Genomic DNA, 18,592 nt, shown 5'->3' on the forward strand with positions numbered 1-18,592 from the left:
AAAAATATCAAGAATACAGTCTTGGGCTTCCCTGGTGGCGCAGTGGTTGAGCATCTGCCTGCTGATGCAGGGGACATGGGTTCGTGCCCCGGTCCAGGAGGATCCTACATGCCGCGGAGTGGCTGGGCCTGTGAGCCATGGCCGCTGAGCCTGCGCGTCCGGAACCTGTGCTCCGCAACGGCAGAGGCCACAACAGTGAGAGGCCCGCGTAAAAAAAAAAAATAAAAAAAAAATACAGTCTTGTCACTAACACCAAGACAGGTGAGAAAAGTAAGACAAATCCATCGGATAAATGAAAGAAAATTTCAATTTGTCCCCAAAGTTTCCCTAGAGGCTGTTCCAAATAGGTGCAGAACTAGGGCCTAAAGAAGCTTTAGGAAATGTTTATCAGACCAGTCTTTGGTAAAAACCTGGTTTAACAGTTTTACAAGGGAATCCCTCCAGGGTTCAAGTCAATTAAGGATGGGCCTAAAAACAGCACTCGGGGTCCAGTAGCCTCTCAGATTCCTTAACATGTCCAAAAAACTAACAAACAATTCTGTCCATAAGAATTCTGCTGTGCTACTGGAATATGCATCCTCCACAGATGATGGTGATGATGATGATGATGAATAACAACAGATAATAATAATAATAAATATTAACAGTCAACATTCACTGATTGCTTGTTAGTGCCAGGCACTGTTCTAGGTTTAATCATTTAATCTTCACAACAAATTTATGAGATAGGTATTGTTTTTATCACATTAGACATAATTTGGGATTACCTAGGTCACAATATTAAGACACCTACCTACACAATTTTAGAAACACCAGAATATCCAAATTTCTCTATCAGTCACTGCCATCCCACTTTGGATCTGTTGGGATGCATTCCTTTGGGTTACTACCACCCTTTCCAAGTTCAATTCAAATCAAATGCTCCTGTGAGAATTACTATGAAAACACATCTTAGCATTGATTTAACAATAAGAACTATCACGTATTGATTTCCAACCTCATGCCCAATAAATTCTGCATTCTTCGCTCTACACCTGCAGAGGTGGGCTTTCAGAAGTTCTCAAACTTTGTCAGCTCACAGCACCTGTAGTATCTCAGAAATGTTTTCATGACAACCCTAGGCCAAAAGAAATATCTAACAGTCCTACTAAGTAGCTAGGTCCAAACAATTTAATAAGTATTTATTTCCTACCAATTTGGTAGCCATTTGAAGAAATAACACAAATAAATTGAAAGAATAAATCATATTTTTAAGTCATGTTACCACAAGTACTTACTAACAGGATGTGTGTATCTGTTGGGCACTGCACAGCGTCTCAAACCTTGGAATTTGGAAACTACTGCCTTCATTTCTTGTTCTGTATTGATTTTTGTGTGACACTTGCTTTTTTTCCCAGCACCGCTGAAAATGCAGCTTTGCAGAGGTATGTCAGATGGAGTGTGATCTAATGCTGATATGTTGAACCACCTCGAGTCAGTGGTCTGTAGAGGGTCCAAGAGATGTCACTGTGTTTCCCTCAAAAATTTAACATATCCCACAGCAACCCTGGGGTGTCCAGACACACAGTTTGGGAAATACGAGAATAGTGAGAAACAGTACAGCACGTTAGTCAAAGAAAAGGGCTCTGGAATCAGATTATATCTGAGTTGCAATTCTGATACGACTACTTTTACTGTATGACTTGAGCAAAACTATGCTTTACTTTATTCATCTAAAATAGGGTCATAAGTGTACCTACCTCATACAGTTGTGCTCAGGACCATGACTGTACATAGTAATAAATAACAATATTGAGGGTTTATTAGCTATAATACCAAGATATATTATCAGTTAATTTTCCTGTCAGGAAGAGGTAATGCCAAAAAAAAAAAAAAAAAGTCCAGAAAGGGGATGCTGAGGCAGCCAGTGCCCCAAATAAATTACACCTACTTATAAATTTTGCCACAATACAGACATGTCCTCTGAGGCTATGTAGATTATTATGCACTGCTAAACTTCTCCACAAGAATCCTCCCTACAGGAAATCAACTTCTAATCTTACCTAATTTTAGATGTCTGTCAATACCCAGAATCTTACATAAGCACCCATACCTCAAACATAATGTCAGATTGCTTACATATGTCCTATACTCGAAACCTAAAAATCTATTAATGTCCAAAAGGACAAACAAAAATGAAACTTAAAAAAAAAAAAGAAAAATAAATAAAATTAAATTAAAAAAAAAGAATAAACAAGTTGAGGAATACATCCTTAGAGTCCTAACTTAAAAATAAACAGAAAAAGTTTAAAAATAACTAATTGGTAAAAGAAGCTTATGCAATTTTAAAAAAACTTATATACCCCAGAGCTGGAGAAGATTTGTTTCTCATTTTAACTTAGCTTTAAAAAACTAAACCCTTTTAGTTTAGTCACTTTTAGATATATGACCCAGTGACCAACCTCACTCATAATTTTTAAAATGCAAATTAAAAGGTGATCAATTTTCTTCTGTGAGATTGGTAAAGTTCAGAAAGTTGGATAATACTGTCGGTAAGAGTATAAGGAAATAAGCACTCCATTACACTATTGGTTTAACTTCTTTGGGGGAATTCAGCAATATCTATCAAATGTAAAATGTACATAATTTTCAACTCAAAACTCTACTTCAAGGAATTTATCCTACAAATAAAGTTGAATGTGAGTTCAAACACATACATATAATGAGTCAACTTCATCACTGTTCATAATCACGAAAGATCTGAGGTACTTTAAATCTCCTTCATTAGCTCACTTGGTCGAAAAACAATGATACATCTTTGCAATAGAACATAACAATAGAGCTCTCCAGAGAAGAATTTGGTAAATCTGTGTGTATCTATAAGGAAGCTCCAAGATAAATTAAGAGCAGGGTGAAGAGCAGCATTATAGGATGTTTTCTGCTTGTGTTTTTTAGTGAATACACACACACACACACACACACATATATATTAGCATATATATATATATCTCTCAATGTACATGCATTTAATGTCAGTGGAAGGAGACAGAAAAAAATAATACCAGTAAATTCTAAAGAAGGGAATAGGGGAAGGGCACATAGAAAAGGAGACTTCTGGGAGCTTCAAGATGGTGGAAGAGTAAGACGTGGAGATCACTTTCCTTTCCAAAAATACATCAGAAATACATCTACATGTGGAATAGCTCCTACAGAACACCTACTGGACGCGGTCAGAAGACCTCAGACCTCCCAAAAGACAAGAAAGTCCCCACGTACCTGGGTAGGGCAAAAGAAAAAAGGAAAAACAGAGACAAAGAATAGGGACGGGACTTGCACCTCGGGGAGGGAGCTGTGAAGGAGGAAAGGTTTTCCACACACTAGGAAGTCCCTTCGCGCGTGGAGACTGCGGGTGGCGGAGAGGGGAAGCTTCGGAGCTGCGGAGGAGAGCGCAGCAACAGGGGTGCGGAGGGCAGAGCAGAGAGATTCCTGCACAGAAGATCGGTGCCGACTGGCACTCACCAGCCCGAGAGACTTGTCTGCTCACCCACCGGGGCGGGCGGGGCTGGGAGCTGAGGCTTGGGCTTCCGTCGAGCGCAGGGAGAGGACTGGGGTTGGCGGCGTGAACACAGCCTGAAGGGGCTACTGCACCACGGCTGGCCGGGAGGGAGTCAGAGAAAAGGTCTGGACCTGCCGAAGAGGCAAGAGACTTTTTCCTCCCTCTTTGTTACCTGGTGCTTGAGAAGAGGGGATTAACAGCGCCGCTTCAAGGAGCTCCAGAGACGGGCACGAGCCGCAGGAATCAGCGTGGACACCAGAGACGGGCATGGGACGCTAAGGCTGCTACTGCAGCCACCAAGAAACCTGTGTGCGAGCACAGGTCACTATCCACACCTCCCCTCCCGGGAGCCTATGCAGCCCGCCACTGCCAGGGTCCCGTGATCCAGGGACGACTTCCCCGGGAGAACACACGGCACACCTCAGGCTGGTGCAACATCATGCTGGCCTCTGCCGCCGCAGGCTCGCCACGCATCCCTACGCCTCCCTCCCCCCGGCCTGAGTGAGCCAAAGGCGCCGAATCAGGTGCTCCTTTAACCCCGTCCTGTCTGAGCGAAGAACTGATGCCCTCAGGCAACCTACACGCAGAGGCGGGGCCAAATCCAAAGCTAAACCCCGGGAGCTGTGCGAACAAAGAGAAAGGGAAATTTCTCCCAGTAGGCTCAGAAGCAGCGGATTAAATCTCCACAATCAACTTGATGTACCCTGCATCTGTGGAATACATGAATAGACAACTAATCATCCCAAATTGAGGAGGTGGACTTTGAGAGCAAGATATATTATTTTTTCCCCTTTTCCTCTTTTTGTGAGTGTGTATGTGTATGCTTCTGTGTGAGAATTTGTCTGTATAGCTTTGCTTTTACCATTTGTCCTAGGGTTCTGTCCGTCCGTTTTTTTTTTTAAACTCTTTTCTTAATAATTATTTTTTATTTTAATAACTTTATTTCCTTTCTTTTTCTTTCTTTCTCTCTCTCTTTCTCTCTATTTTTTCTCCCTTTTATTCTGAGCCATGTGGATGAAAGGCTCTTGGTGCTCCAGCCAGGCGTCAGGGCTGTGCCTCTGAGGTGGGAGAGCCAACTTCAGGACACTGGTCCACAAGAGACCTCCCAGCTCCACGTAATATCAAACGGTGAAAATCTCCCAGAGATCTCCATCTTAACACCAAGATCCAGCTTCACTCAACGACCAGCAAGCTACAGTGCTGGACACCCTATGCCAAACAACTAGCAAGACAAGAACACAACCCAATCCGTTAGCAGAGAGGCTGCCTAAAATCATAATAAGGCCACAGACACCCTAAAACATACCACCAGACGTGGACCTGCCCACCAGAAAGACAAGATCCAGCCTCACCCACCAGAACACAGGCACTAGTCCCCTCCACCAGGAAGCCTACACAACCCACTGAACCAACCTTAGCCACTGGGGACAGACACCAAAAACAATGGGAACTACAAACTTGCAGCCTGAGAAAAGGAGACCCCAAACACAGTAAGATAAGCAAAATGAGAAGACAGAAGAACACACAGCAGATGAAGGAGCAAGATAAAAACCCACCAGACCTAACAAATGAAGAGGAAATAGGCAGTCTACCTGAAAAAGAATTCAGAATAATGATAGTAAAGATGATCCAAAATCTTGTAAATAGAATAGAGAAAATACAAGAAACGTTTAACAAGGACCTAGAAGAACTAAAGAGCAAACAAACAATGATGAACAACACAATAAATGAAATTTAAAATTCTCTAGAAGGGATCAATAGCAGAATAACTGAAGAAAGGATAAGTAACCTGGAAGATAAAATAGTGGAAATAACTACTGCAGAGCAGAATAAAGAAAAAAGAATGAAAAGAACTGAGGACAGTCTCAGAGACCTCTGGGACAACATTAAACGCACCAACATTCGAATTATAGGGGTCCCAGAAGAAGAAGAGAAAAAGAAAGGGACTGAGAAAATATTTGAAGACATTATAGTTGAAAACTTCCCTAAAATGAGAAAGGAAATAATCAAGTCCAGGAAGCACAGAAAGTCCCATACAGGATAAATCCAAGGAGAAACACGCCAAGACACATATTAATCAAACTATCAAAAATTGAATACAAAGAAAACATGTTAAAAGCAGCAAGGGAAAGACAACAAATAACACACAAGGGAATCCCCATAAGGTTAACAGCTGATCTTTCAGCAGAAACTCTGCAAGCGAGAAGGGAGTGGCAGGACATATTTAAAGTGATGAAGGAGAAAAACCTACAACCAAGATTACTCTACCCAGCAAGGATCTCATTCAGATTCGATGGAGAAATTAAAACCTTTATAGACAAGCAAAAGCTAAGAGAATTCAGCACCACCAAACCAGCTTTACAACAAATGCTAAAGGAACTTCTCTAGGCAGGAAACACAAGAGAAGGAAAAGACCTACAATAACAAACCCAAAACAATTAAGAAAATGGGAATAGGAACATACATATCAATAATTACCTTAAATGTAAATGAACTAAATGCTCCCACCAAAAGACACAGATTGGCTGAATGGATACAAAAATAAGACCCGTATATATGCTGTCTACAAGAGACCCACTTCAGACCTAGGGACACATACAGACTGAAAGTGGGAGGATGGAAAAAGATATTCCATGCAAATGGAAATCAAAAGAAAGCTGGAGTAGCAATTCTCATATCAGACAAAATAGACTTTAAAATAAAGACTATTACAAGAGACAAAGAAGGACACTACATAATGATCAAGGGATTGATCCAAGAAGACGATACAACAATTGTAAATATCTATGCACCCAACAAAGGAGCACCACCTCAATACATAAGGCAAATACAAAGAGCCATAAAAGGGGAAATCAGCAGTAACACAATCACAGTAGGGGACTTTAAAACACCCCACTTTCACCAATGGACAGATCATCCAAAATGAAAATAAATAAGGAAACACAAGCTTTAAAAGATACATTAAACAAGATGGATTTAATGGATATTTATACGACATTCCATCCAAAAACAACAGAATACATATTCTTCTAAAGTGCTCATGAAACATTCTCCAGGACAGATCATATCTTGGGTCACAAATCAAGCCTTGGTAAATTTAAGAAAATTGAAATCATATCAAGTATCTTTTTGGACCACAATGCTATAAGACTAGATATCAATTACAGGAAAAAATCTGTAAGAACTACAAGCACATGGAGGCTAAACAATACACTACTTAATAACCAAGAGATCACTGAAGAATTCAAAGAGGAAATCAAAAAATACCTAGACACAAATGACAATGAAAACACGACAACCCAAAACCTACGGAATGCAGCAAAAGCGGTTCTAAGAGGGAAGTTTATAGCAATACAGTTCTACCTTAAGAAACAAGAAACATCTCAAATAAACAACCTAACCTTACACCTAAAGCAATTAGAGAAAGAAGAACAAAAAACCCCGAAAGTTTGCAGAAGGAAAGAAATCATAAAGATCAGATCAGAAATAAAGGAAAAAGAAATGAAGGAAACGATGGCAAAGATCAATAAAACTAAAAGCTGGTTCTTTGAGAGGATAAACAGAATTGATAAACTTAGCCAGACTCATCAAGAACAAAAGGGAGGAGACTCAAATCAACAGAATTAGAAATGAAGGAGAAGTAACAACTGACGCTGCAGAAATACAAAGGATCATAAGAGATTACTACAAGCAACTCTATGCCAATATAATGGACAACCTGGAAGAAATGGACAAATTCTTAGAAATGCACAACTTACCAAGACTGAATCAGGAAGAAATAGAAAATATGAACAGACCAATCACAAGCACTGAAATTGAGATTGAGATTAAAAATCTTCAAACCAACAAAAGCCCAGGACCAGATGGCTTCACAGGCGAATTCTATCAAACATTTAGAGAAGAGCTAACACCCACCCTTCTCAAACTCTTCCAAAATATAGCAGAGGGAGGAACACTCCCAAACTCATTCTACCAGGCCACCATCACCCTGATACCAAAACAAGACAAAGATGTCACAAAGGAAGAAAATTACAGGCCAATATCACTGAGAAACATAGATGCAAAAATCCTCAACAAAATACTAGCAAACAGAATCCAACAGCACATTAAAAGGATAAGGCACCATGATCAAGTGGGGTTTATTCCAGGAATGCAAGGATTCTTCAATATATGCAAATCAATCAATGTGATACACCATATTAACAAATTGAAGGAGAAAAACCATATGATCATCTCAATAGATGAACAGAAAGCTTTCGACAAAATTCAACACCTATTTATGATAAAAACCCTGCAGAAAGTAAGCATAGAGGGAACTTTGCTCAACATAATAAAGGCCATATATGAGAAACCCACAGCCAACATCGTCTTCAATGGTGAAAAACTGAAATCATTTCCACTAAGATCAGGAACAGGATAAGGGTGCCCACTCTCAACACTCTTATTCAGCATAGTTTTGGAAGTTTTAGCCACAGCAATCAGAGTAGAAAAAGAAATAAAAGGAATAAATCGGAGAAGAAGACGTAAAGCTGTCACTCTTTGCAGATGACATGATACTATACATAGAGAATCCTAAAGATGCTACCAGAAAACTACTAGAGCTAATCAATGAATTTGGTAAAGCAGCAGGATACAAAATTAATGGACAGAAATCTCTAGCATTCCTATACACTAATGATGAAAAATCTGAAAGTGAAATTAAGGAAACACTCCCATTTAGCACTACAACAGAAAGAATAAAATATCTAGGAATAAACCTACTTAAGGAGACAAAAGACCTGTATGCAGAAATTATAAGACACTGATGAAAGAAATTAAAGATGATACAAATAGATGGATAGATATATCAGGTTCTTGGATTGGAAGAATCAACATTGTGAAAATGACTCTACTGCCCAAAGCAATCTACAGATTCAATGTAATCCCTATCAAACTACCACTGGCATGTTTCACAGAACTAGAACAAAAAATTTCAAAATTTGTATGGAAACACAAAAGACCCCGAATAGCCAAAGCAATCTTGAGAAAGAAAAACAGAGCTGGAGGAATCAGGCTCCCTGACTTCAGACTATACTACAAAGCTACAGTAATCAAGACAGTATGGTACTGGCACAAACACAGAAATATAGATCAATGGAACAGCATAGAAAGCCCAGAGATAAACCCACATACATATGGTCACCTTATCTTTGATAAAGGAGGCAAGAATATACAGTGGAGAAAAGACAGCCTCTTCAATAAGTGGTGCTGGGAAAACTGGAGAGGTCGATGTAAGAGTATGAAATTAGAACACTCCCTGACACCATACATGAAAATAAACTCAAAATGGATTAAAGACCTAAATGTAAGGCCAGACACTTTAAAACTCTTAGAGGAAAACATAGGCAGAACAGTCTATGACATAAGTCATAGCAAGATCCATGTTGACCCACCTCCCAGAGAAATGGAAATAAAAACAAAAATAAACATACAGGACCTAATGAAACTTAAAAGCTTTTGCACAGCAAAGGAAACCATAAATAAGACCGAAAGACAACCCTCAGAATGGGAGAAAATATTTGCAAATGAAGCAACTGACAAAGGATTAATCTCCAAAATTTATAAGCAGCTCATGCAGTTCAATATCAAAAAAACAAACAACCCAATCCAACAATGGGCAGAAGACCTAAACAGACATTTCTCCGAAGATACACAGATTGCCAACAAACACATGAAAGGATGCTCAACATCACTAACCATTAGAGAAATGCAAATCAAAACTACAATGAGGGGCTTCCCTGGTGGCGCAGTGGTTGAGAGTCCGCCTGCCGATGCAGGGGACACGGGTTCGTGCCCCGATCCGGGAAGATCCCACATGCCGCAGAGCGGCTAGGCCTGTGAGCCATGGCCGCTGAGCCAGCGTGTCCGGAGCCTATGCTCCACAACGGGAGAGGCCACAACAGTGAGGGACCCGCGTACCGCAAACAAACAACAAAAAAACTACAATAAGATATCATCTCACATTGGTCAGAATGGCCATCATCAAAAAATCAACAAACAATAAATGCTGGAGAGGGTGTGGAGAAAAGGGAACCGTCTTGCAGTGTTGGTGGGAATGTAAATTGATACAGCCACTATGGAGAATAGTATGGAGGTTCCCTAAAAAACTAAAAATAGAACTACCATACGACACAGCAATCCCACTATTGGGCATATACCCAGAGAAAACCATAATTCAAAAAGAGTCATGTACCAAAAGTTTCATTGCAGCTCTATTTACAGTAGCCAGGACATGGAAGCAACCTAAGTGTCCATCAACAGATGAATGGATAAAGAAGATGTGGCACACATATACCGTGGAATATTACTCAGCCATAAAAAGAAACGAAATTGAGTTATTTGTAGTGGGGTGGATGGACCTAGAGTCTGTCATACAGAGTGAAGTAAGTCAGAAAGAGAAAAACAAATACCATATGCTAACACATATATATCAACTCTAAGGGAAAAAAAAATGTCATGAAGAACCTAGGGGCAAGACAGGAATAAAGACACAGACCTACTAGAGAATGGACTTGAGGACATGGGGAGGGGGAAGGGTAAGCTGTGACAAAGTGAGAGAGTGGCATGGACATATATACACTACCAAACATAAAATAGATAGCTAGTGGGAAGCAGCCACATAGCACACGGAGATCAGCTCAGTGCTTTGTGACCACCTAGAGGGGTGGGATAGGGAGGGTGGGAGGGAGGGAGATGCAAGAGGGAAGAGATATGGGAACATATGTATATGTATAACTGATTCACTTTGTTATAAAGCAGAAACTAACACACCATTGTAAAGCAATTATACTCCAATAAAGATGTTAAAAAAAAAAAGGAGACTTCTTTCTCCATTATATATTGTTTCATACAGCTTAAATATGCTTTACCAGATACATAATGTTTTTCATTAAACTTTTTGAAATAATTATAGATTCACTTGCAGTTATTAAAAATAATAGAGATCCCATGTATCCTTTATCCAGTTTCCCCCAATGCTAATATCTCGCAAAACTCTAGGACAATCTCACAACCAGGATATTGATATTGATATAGTCAAGATACAGAACATTTCCATCACCACAATGATTCCTCCTGTTGCCCTTTTATAGCCACGTCCACTTTTCTCCACTCTCAGCCCCTTCTTAATCCCTGGCAACTGCTAATCTGTTCTCCATTTCCATAAAATGTTGATTCAAGAATTTTTATAAATGAATATAATATGTATAACCTTTTGAGATTTGCTTTTTCCACTCAGCATAATTCTCTGGAGATTCATCTAGATTGTTGCATGTGTCAACAGTTCATTCTTTTTGTTGCTGAGTAGTATCCCATCATATGGATTTACCAGAGTTTGTTAAACCATTTGACTGTTGAAGGACTTCTGGCGTGTATCCCAGTTCTTGGCTATTATGAATAAGGCTGCTGTAAACATTCACGTACAGGAGTTGTGTTAGCGTAAGTCTTCATTCTCTGGAATAAATGCCCAGGAATGCAATTCCTAGGTTGTATGATAGTTAATGTTTAGGTTTTATTTTTTTTAAAGAAACTGTCAAAGTGTTTTCCAGAGCGGCTGTGTCATTTTAAATTCCCAACAGCAATATATGAGTGATACCTTTTCTCTACATGCTCAACAGCACTTGATACTACCACTATTTTTTATTATAATCATTCTGATAGGTACACAGTGATATTTCATTGTGGTTTTCATTTGCGTTCCTCTAATGGCTAAAGATACTAAATATCTTTTCAAGTTTATTTGCCATCTGTACATATTCTTCTGTGAAACGTCTCTATGCTTTTTTTTTTTTTTTTGCGCCAATTTTCTAACTGGGCTGTTTTTGTTAAAATGTTGAGTTTTTGAGAGTTCTTTATTCTAGCCTTTTGCCAGATGTGTGGTTTGCAAATAATTTCTTTCTCTCTGTAACTTGGCTTTTCATCCTTTCAACAAGGTCTTTCACAGAACAAAATATTTATTTGATAAAGTCCAATTTATCCATTTTCCATTTTATGGATCACACTTTTGGTGTCAAAAGTTTAAGCGTGTCTATCCCTCCACCAAATACCACAGTCTTGATTACTGTGGTCATTTTAATAAGCTTGGAATCAAGTAGACTGATCCTTCCCCCTTTGATTTTTAAAAAGAAAATTCTATTTTCTTTCCCTTTGCGTATACATTTTAATATTATTTATTCTATTAAAAAATCTTGTGGAGATTTTTAAAGTTCTGTTAAACATGTGTATCAGTTTGGGGAGGACTGACATCTTTATTATGTTGAGTCTTCTAAGCCATGAATATGGCAAGTCTCTCCATTTATTTAGATCTTCCTTGATTATTTTCATCAGTGTTTTGTAGCTTCCAGTGTACAAATCCTGTATGTGTTTTCTAAGATTTACATCTAGGTGTTTGTTTTTTGAGTAAATGTTATTGTATTTTTAATTTCAATGTCCACATACTCATTGCTAGAAATAAAATTAATTTTTTGTATGTATTGTGTATCCTGGGCCTTACTGAACTCATTTATCAGTTCTTGGAGTTGTTTTTTGTTTTTGTTTTGGTAGATTCCTTGGGATTTTCTTAGTAGACAATCACGTCATCTGCAAATAGGAACAGTTTTATTTCATCCTTTCCCATCTGTATGTCTTTTATTTCCTTTTCTTGACTTACTGCACTATGCTGAATAAAGGTAAAGAGTGTGGACATCCCTGCCTTGTACCTGATCTTAGGGGAAAACCACATTTGGTATTTCATCATTAAATTAAGTATAATGTTGAGGAAGTTCCACTCTATTCCTATTTATTTGAGGTTTTTTTTTTATCATAAATGGGTGTTGAATTTTGCCAAATGCTTTTTCTGTATCATTTGACATGGTCACGTGATTTTCTTCTTTAGCCTATTAATATGGTGAATTATATTGATTTTCAAATAGTGAACAAGATTTGCATCCCTGGAATAAACCTCATTTTTCATGGTGTATAATTCATTTTATATGCTGCTAAATTCTATTTGCCAATGTTTGTTAAGGATTTTTTTGGTCTATATTCAGGAGAAGTATTGGTCTGTAGGTTTTTTGGGTTTTTTGGTTTGTTTTTTGCATTGTCTTTGGTTTGGTATCTGGGTAATACCAGCTTCTTAAAATGAATTGATAAGTGTTCCCTCCTCTTCTATTTTCCAGAAAACCTTGTGTAGAATTAGTGTTGACTCTGCTTTAAACATGTGGTAGAATTTTCAGGTAAAACTCTGTGTCTGAAGATTTCTTTTTTGGGAGTTTTTAAAATTATGAACTCAATTTCCTTAATAAGTATAGAGCTATTCAAGTTATCCACTTCATTTTGAGTGGATTGTGGTAATTGTGTTTTTTGAGGAAGTGGCCCACTTTAAGTTGTAAAATTTACGTGTGCAGAGTTGTTTGTAGTACTTCTTTACTATCCTTTTGATGTCTACAGGATCTGTAGTGATATCTCCTATTTCGTTCTGATATTGGTAATTTATGTCTTCTTTTTTTTTCATTGTCAGTCTTGCTACAAATTGTCAGATTTATTGATCTTTTCAAAGAACCAGATGTTCGTTTCACTGACTTTTTTCTACTGTTTTCCTGCCTTCAATTTCATTGATTTTTGCTTTTATATTTATTATTTCCTTTCTTCTGCTTGCTTTTGGTATATTTTGCTCATTTTTTCTAAGCTTTACTGAGGTATAATTGACAAATAGAATTGTAATATATTTTAAGGGTACAGTATGATGACTTGATATACATATACATTATGAAAGGAATTTCACCAACAAGTTAATTAACATATCTATCACCTCACAGAGTTACTTTTTTTTTTTTTTTTGGTGAGAATTTTTTTTTTTTTTTGGTGAGAATACTTAAGATCTACTCTCTTAGCAAATATCGAGTATACAATACAGTATTATCAACTACAGTCACCATGCTGTACATTAGATTCTCGGAGCATACTTACCTTGTAACTGAAAGTTTGTACCCTTTCACCAACTTCTCCCCATTTCCCTCACCCCCTCAGGCCCTGGCAACCACCATTCTACTCTCTGTTTTTATGAGTTTGACTTTTTTTTTTAAGATTCCACATGTAAGTGATACAATGCAATATTTGTCTTTCTCTATCTGGCTTATTTCACTTAGCAGAATGCCCTCCAGGCTCCCCACTGGGCCTTTGCTGATGTGGATGTGGGTGAGGCCACGGTTTTTTCCGTAGTGTTTGGCTAGAGTAGAACAGTTTTTGTCTAAAACTGTTTTGTCTTGCTAGGGTGTCCCTTTCCTAGTCCTTCAGCTACAAAGAGCAGGCTTTTGTTGGTTTTGTTTTGATTTGTCTGCCCTTGTTGGCATTTCTTGGTTGCCGGCTTCTTTAGCTCTGAGTCTGGGATATATGAAGCAAAATAAATAGAACTAACCCAACTAAAAATGTAAAAGACCTGTGTTCAGAAACTGTAAAACATCAATGAGGGGAATTAAAGATGACCTAAATAAATGGAGGCTATTATTCCACATACCTGTGTTGGAAGACTAAACAGTATAGAGTCAATTCTCCCCCTTATTATATCTGAATCACAATCGCTACTACTTTTTTTGAAAACTGACAAGGTTTTATACTAAAACATACATAGAGATGCAAAGGGAAAAGAATAACCAAAGCACTCTTCAGGAAGAATAAAGAGAGAACATTCTCTAAGATATAAAGATTTATAAACTAGAGTAATGATGATGGTGTGGCATTCACGACAAGAGACATAAATACACCAAAGGAACAGAATTGAGAGCCCAGAAGTTGACGACACATAAATGGGAAAATATTTATAACAAATATTTTGGTTATATAACAGTGCAGAGATAATTGGAAATCCATGTGGAAAGGAAAAAATATAACCTCTACCTCACACTCTGTACAAAAACCGACTCCCGGTAGGGAATAATCTAAATGTAAAAGGCAAAACAAAGCTTCAAGGAGCTATTATAAGAGAATATCTTAATTCAAAGGGTATGGAAAGATTTCTTAAACAGGAGACGAAAAGCACAGACCATAGAAAAGTAGGGAAAAGGGGACTGTATAAAAATTAAGAACTTCTGGTCATCCAAACACACAACTGAGAGAGTAAAAAAGCAAGCCACAGAGGGGAAAAAATTTTGTAATACATATAACTAAAAGGCTTACATCCAGAATATGCAAATAACTCCTATAAATCAATAAGACAAAGATAAACGATCAAATAGAAAATGGGCAAAGAAACTTCACCAATGATATCCAAATGGTCAGTAAACATCATTAGTCATCAGGAAAATCCCAATTAAAACCTCAATGAGATGCCACCCCACATATGCCAGAATTTCTGAAACTAAAAAGACTTTTGATACCTTGTATAAATAATAATATAGAGCACTGGACCGCTCATATACTGCTATATTAGTCTGTAAATTGGTACAACCACTTTGGAAAACCATTTGACAAATGCTACATTTAAATATCTGCATATTCTAAGACCTAGAGATTCCATTTCTACATATATACCCAAGAGAAATGCATGCACACGTACAGCAAGAGCCTGGAAACACCATTAGGCCCAATGTCCTTCAACAGTAGATTGGATTAAAAAAATAGTAGAATGGATTTAAAAAAATAGTAGAATGGATAAATTGTGATGTATTTATACACTTGATTACAACATAGCAATAAAAATAAATGAACAACAGTTTCCTAAAACTTACGTAATGTTGACCAAAAACACCCAAACATAAAAGAATATATACTCTATACTTCCACTGGATAAATTCTGAAAAGAATTAAGTAAAACCAAGCAGTGGTGCTTAATAATACATGCTTATAAAGACAAAAAAGTTCTCATAAAAATCAGATTATTGATTATCTTTGGTGATGGAGGAAAAAAAGGAAGCTATTGGAAGGGAGCACTAATGAAGTATAGGTAATGAGTAATGAGTCTACTTCTTGACCCAGGTGATGGTTATATGGTTGTTTGTGTCATGAAAATTCACTGAGCTGTATGTTTTTGTTTTCACTGAGCTGTTTGTTTTCACTCTGTATGTTTTCAATTTCACAATTTAAAAGTTTTTAAAACCTCATTCAAATGAAATCTTTCAAAACATTTACATTATGTCTTTATGATTTTTAACACTGAAGTTTAACACTATAAAGTCCTTAGGGCTAGCAGTATTAAAGTTCATAAAATCATAAAAGGAACTTTTCCCAATTACATATGTGCTCTTCTCTCAAATAGCATCAAGAAATAAGTGAACATGCACCAGAGGAAGGTACATAATGAACTACGTAAATATTCTGCTTAACAATCTATACTCTAACATATTTTTCCTATAGATGTTATCATCCTATAGCTAAATGATGAGTGTTTCTTCAGAATAACTGGTATATGAAGAAAAAAAAAGTCAACCCAAAACAGCATATTCATTTTAGCAGCTATGATACTATGGTAATAATTTGAAACAATTATATTTCAAGTGGACAGATAGGTTTGGTCTCCCTAGAGTATTACAGTCTATTCAAAAATTCAATATACTTAACACAGTGTATCTTTTCATATCTTTTCTCCATCTGATGGTGGAAAAATTATGTTTCTATTTATGTACATTTTCCATTTAGATAAAAATGTTATCTGTTTAAAAGTGTCTTAGAGTCACAGATAACCTGAGGTTTCTTTTAGGGAGCAAACAATGAAAGACAAAGGCACATGAGGATAATGTTTCTAACCCTTTCCCAGAGCCAAGCTTTCTCTGACTGATGAATGAAAACTGATAGTAACAGAATGCCACCTTTTAACAATTTACTGCTTTAAAAGGTAATTATATAACAGGTAATTTTGTAATTTTATATAATACTACATTAAGAACTCCTACAAGTCAATAAGTAATGTACCCATTTTTTAAATGGATAAAAGATACAGAAAAGTATATAAGAAATAGTCACAGAAAAGGTAAGAATGGCCAATAAACACATGAAAAGATGCTAAGACATTAATAATAATTAAAGAATGTTAATTAAAATATGATAACATTTTCCTATCAATTGGTAAAAATGAAAAAGATCAAGAATATCCAATGTTGATAAGGGTACGGATAGATAAAAGTACTTATATACTGATGGCAGGACTACAAATTGGTACAAACTTTTTGAAAGGCAATTTGACAATACCTATAAAAATTTTAAACACATACAACTGCCCTAATACCCAGCAATCCCATTTTTAAAATCTATCCTATGAAAAAATTAGTATGAGTGTGTAAAGATAAATTTATAAGGATATTTGTTATAGCACCAGCATGGGAGAATGAATAAGTAAATTTTGGTGTATATATACAATGGAAATATCAAGCACTCTTTTTTTTTTTTTTTTTTTGCGGTACGCGGGCCTCTCACTGTTGTGGCCTCTCCCGTTGCGGAGCACAGGCTCCAGACACGCAGGCTCAGCGGCCATGGCTCACGGGCTCAGCCGCTCCGTGGCATGTGGGATCTTCCCGGACCGGGGCACGAACCCGTGTCCCCTGCATCGGCAGGCGGACTCTCAACCACTGTGCCACCAGGGAAGCCCTCAAGCACTCTTTTTAAAATGCTGAATATCTTTGTTACTAATTTGGAAAGATGTCCAAGATACATTAATAAGCAATGCAAATAAGCTGCAGAAAAATATATATAGCATTTCATTTTTATTTTTGAAAAAAGACTGCACATATGCATGTATATAAGCATAGAAAAAAGTCTGCAAGTATATACAGCAAACTCTTAACAATGGTAACCTCTGGAGGGGAAGAGAGTTTTGGTCTGGAGATGAGGAATAGGAAAGACTTATCTTTTATTTAATCCTCTGCATTGTCCGAATTCATTTTAATGAGCATATATTAATTTTTATTTTTAAAATAAGGATGTATTTAAATATAACATTTATTGAGTTATTCATTTAGCTGATTTACCCAATTGGGGATTACTTTACTATTTAATATTTTATGAAAAGTTACTTTATGGTCAGAATGGGACAATTCTCTTAGAACTTCTAAAGGAAAACAAAAAAAAACAGAAATAGCAGATTCTTCACCAAAGTCAGCATCAGTTCATTTTAACTAAGGGATAAATTAAATCTAAATATAATGTTTGAGATTAGTAACCAACACAAAGCACTTTAAACAACAAAGACAGTGAAGTTAAACAAAGATGAAAACCCACCTGGACTATATCCAAAACCATGCCAGCTGAGACTGTTCCAAAGCCAGCTAACAAAAATGGCACAAGTATCTGCAGTGCCATGACACCACTGGACTCCTTTGGTAATTTCTGGTTTGCTTCCACAATGACATCTTCATCACCATCTCTAGATACATCTTCATCTTGTAACATGGCCGTAGTTTCTGAAGCCTCCCTTCCATCACAATAATTGTAGTTGGCGTAGTCATCATACTTTTGGCTACAGCTTGATGGCGTGTGCCCATTGTTGCCATGAAAAGATGGCTCTGAGAAACTGTGATATTCCATGTGTTGTTCAGATCTATTACTAAAAGTTTGTGCTGCAGTTGATAACCCATCTTGCCAAATGCTATTTCCTTTTTTGTGCCTGTCTTCCTGGTTTTTCTGGTAAATTACCGGAACCATACTCAACAGTAAGTTTAAAAACTTATCAGATTGAATTGTATTTAAACTTAAAGTCCAGTCTACAAAACCTCCTCCACTACTTGGACCACCACTTGTTCTGTTAGTAATAGATCTTCCTTTACTATTAGTCATATTGTCATCGCAAAAGACCCTGAACACCTTAGATCTCAAGCTTCATGAACCATAGCAGATGAATCAGAACCACATGAATGCTGGTTTAAATTAAGATGTTGACTTCATTGTGTAGAAAACAACGTTTCCACTAACAGAAGATGTTTAGAAGTTCCACAGAGGGATTGGATCTGGAAAAACAAAATAAAATAATTTTTAAAAGTCAGATTAACTATCTTGATACTTCATAATTAAAGGTATAAAATAACACGTGTTCTTAAACCAACCCTAATGTACTGA

At 37.2% G+C, this 18,592-nt stretch overlaps 1 protein-coding gene across 5 annotated transcripts in view; it reads right to left on the reverse strand.

Annotated features, from left to right (window-relative positions):
• The window catches only part of SLC41A2 (solute carrier family 41 member 2), a 129,183-nt gene that overhangs the window by 88,397 nt on the left and 22,194 nt on the right, over positions 1–18,592 (reverse strand). For all 5 annotated transcript variants that reach the window (XM_060025523.1, XM_060025519.1, XM_060025522.1 and 2 more), the window contains one exon: positions 17,759–18,483. In XM_060025523.1, the coding sequence (XP_059881506.1) occupies positions 17,759–18,313 (555 nt within the window). In that variant the 5' untranslated portion in view covers positions 18,314–18,483. The remainder of the gene's footprint in view (positions 1–17,758; positions 18,484–18,592) is intronic.

This window comes from Delphinus delphis, chromosome 11 (assembly GCF_949987515.2).
Source record: "Delphinus delphis chromosome 11, mDelDel1.2, whole genome shotgun sequence".
Lineage (NCBI taxonomy): Eukaryota > Metazoa > Chordata > Mammalia > Artiodactyla > Delphinidae > Delphinus > Delphinus delphis.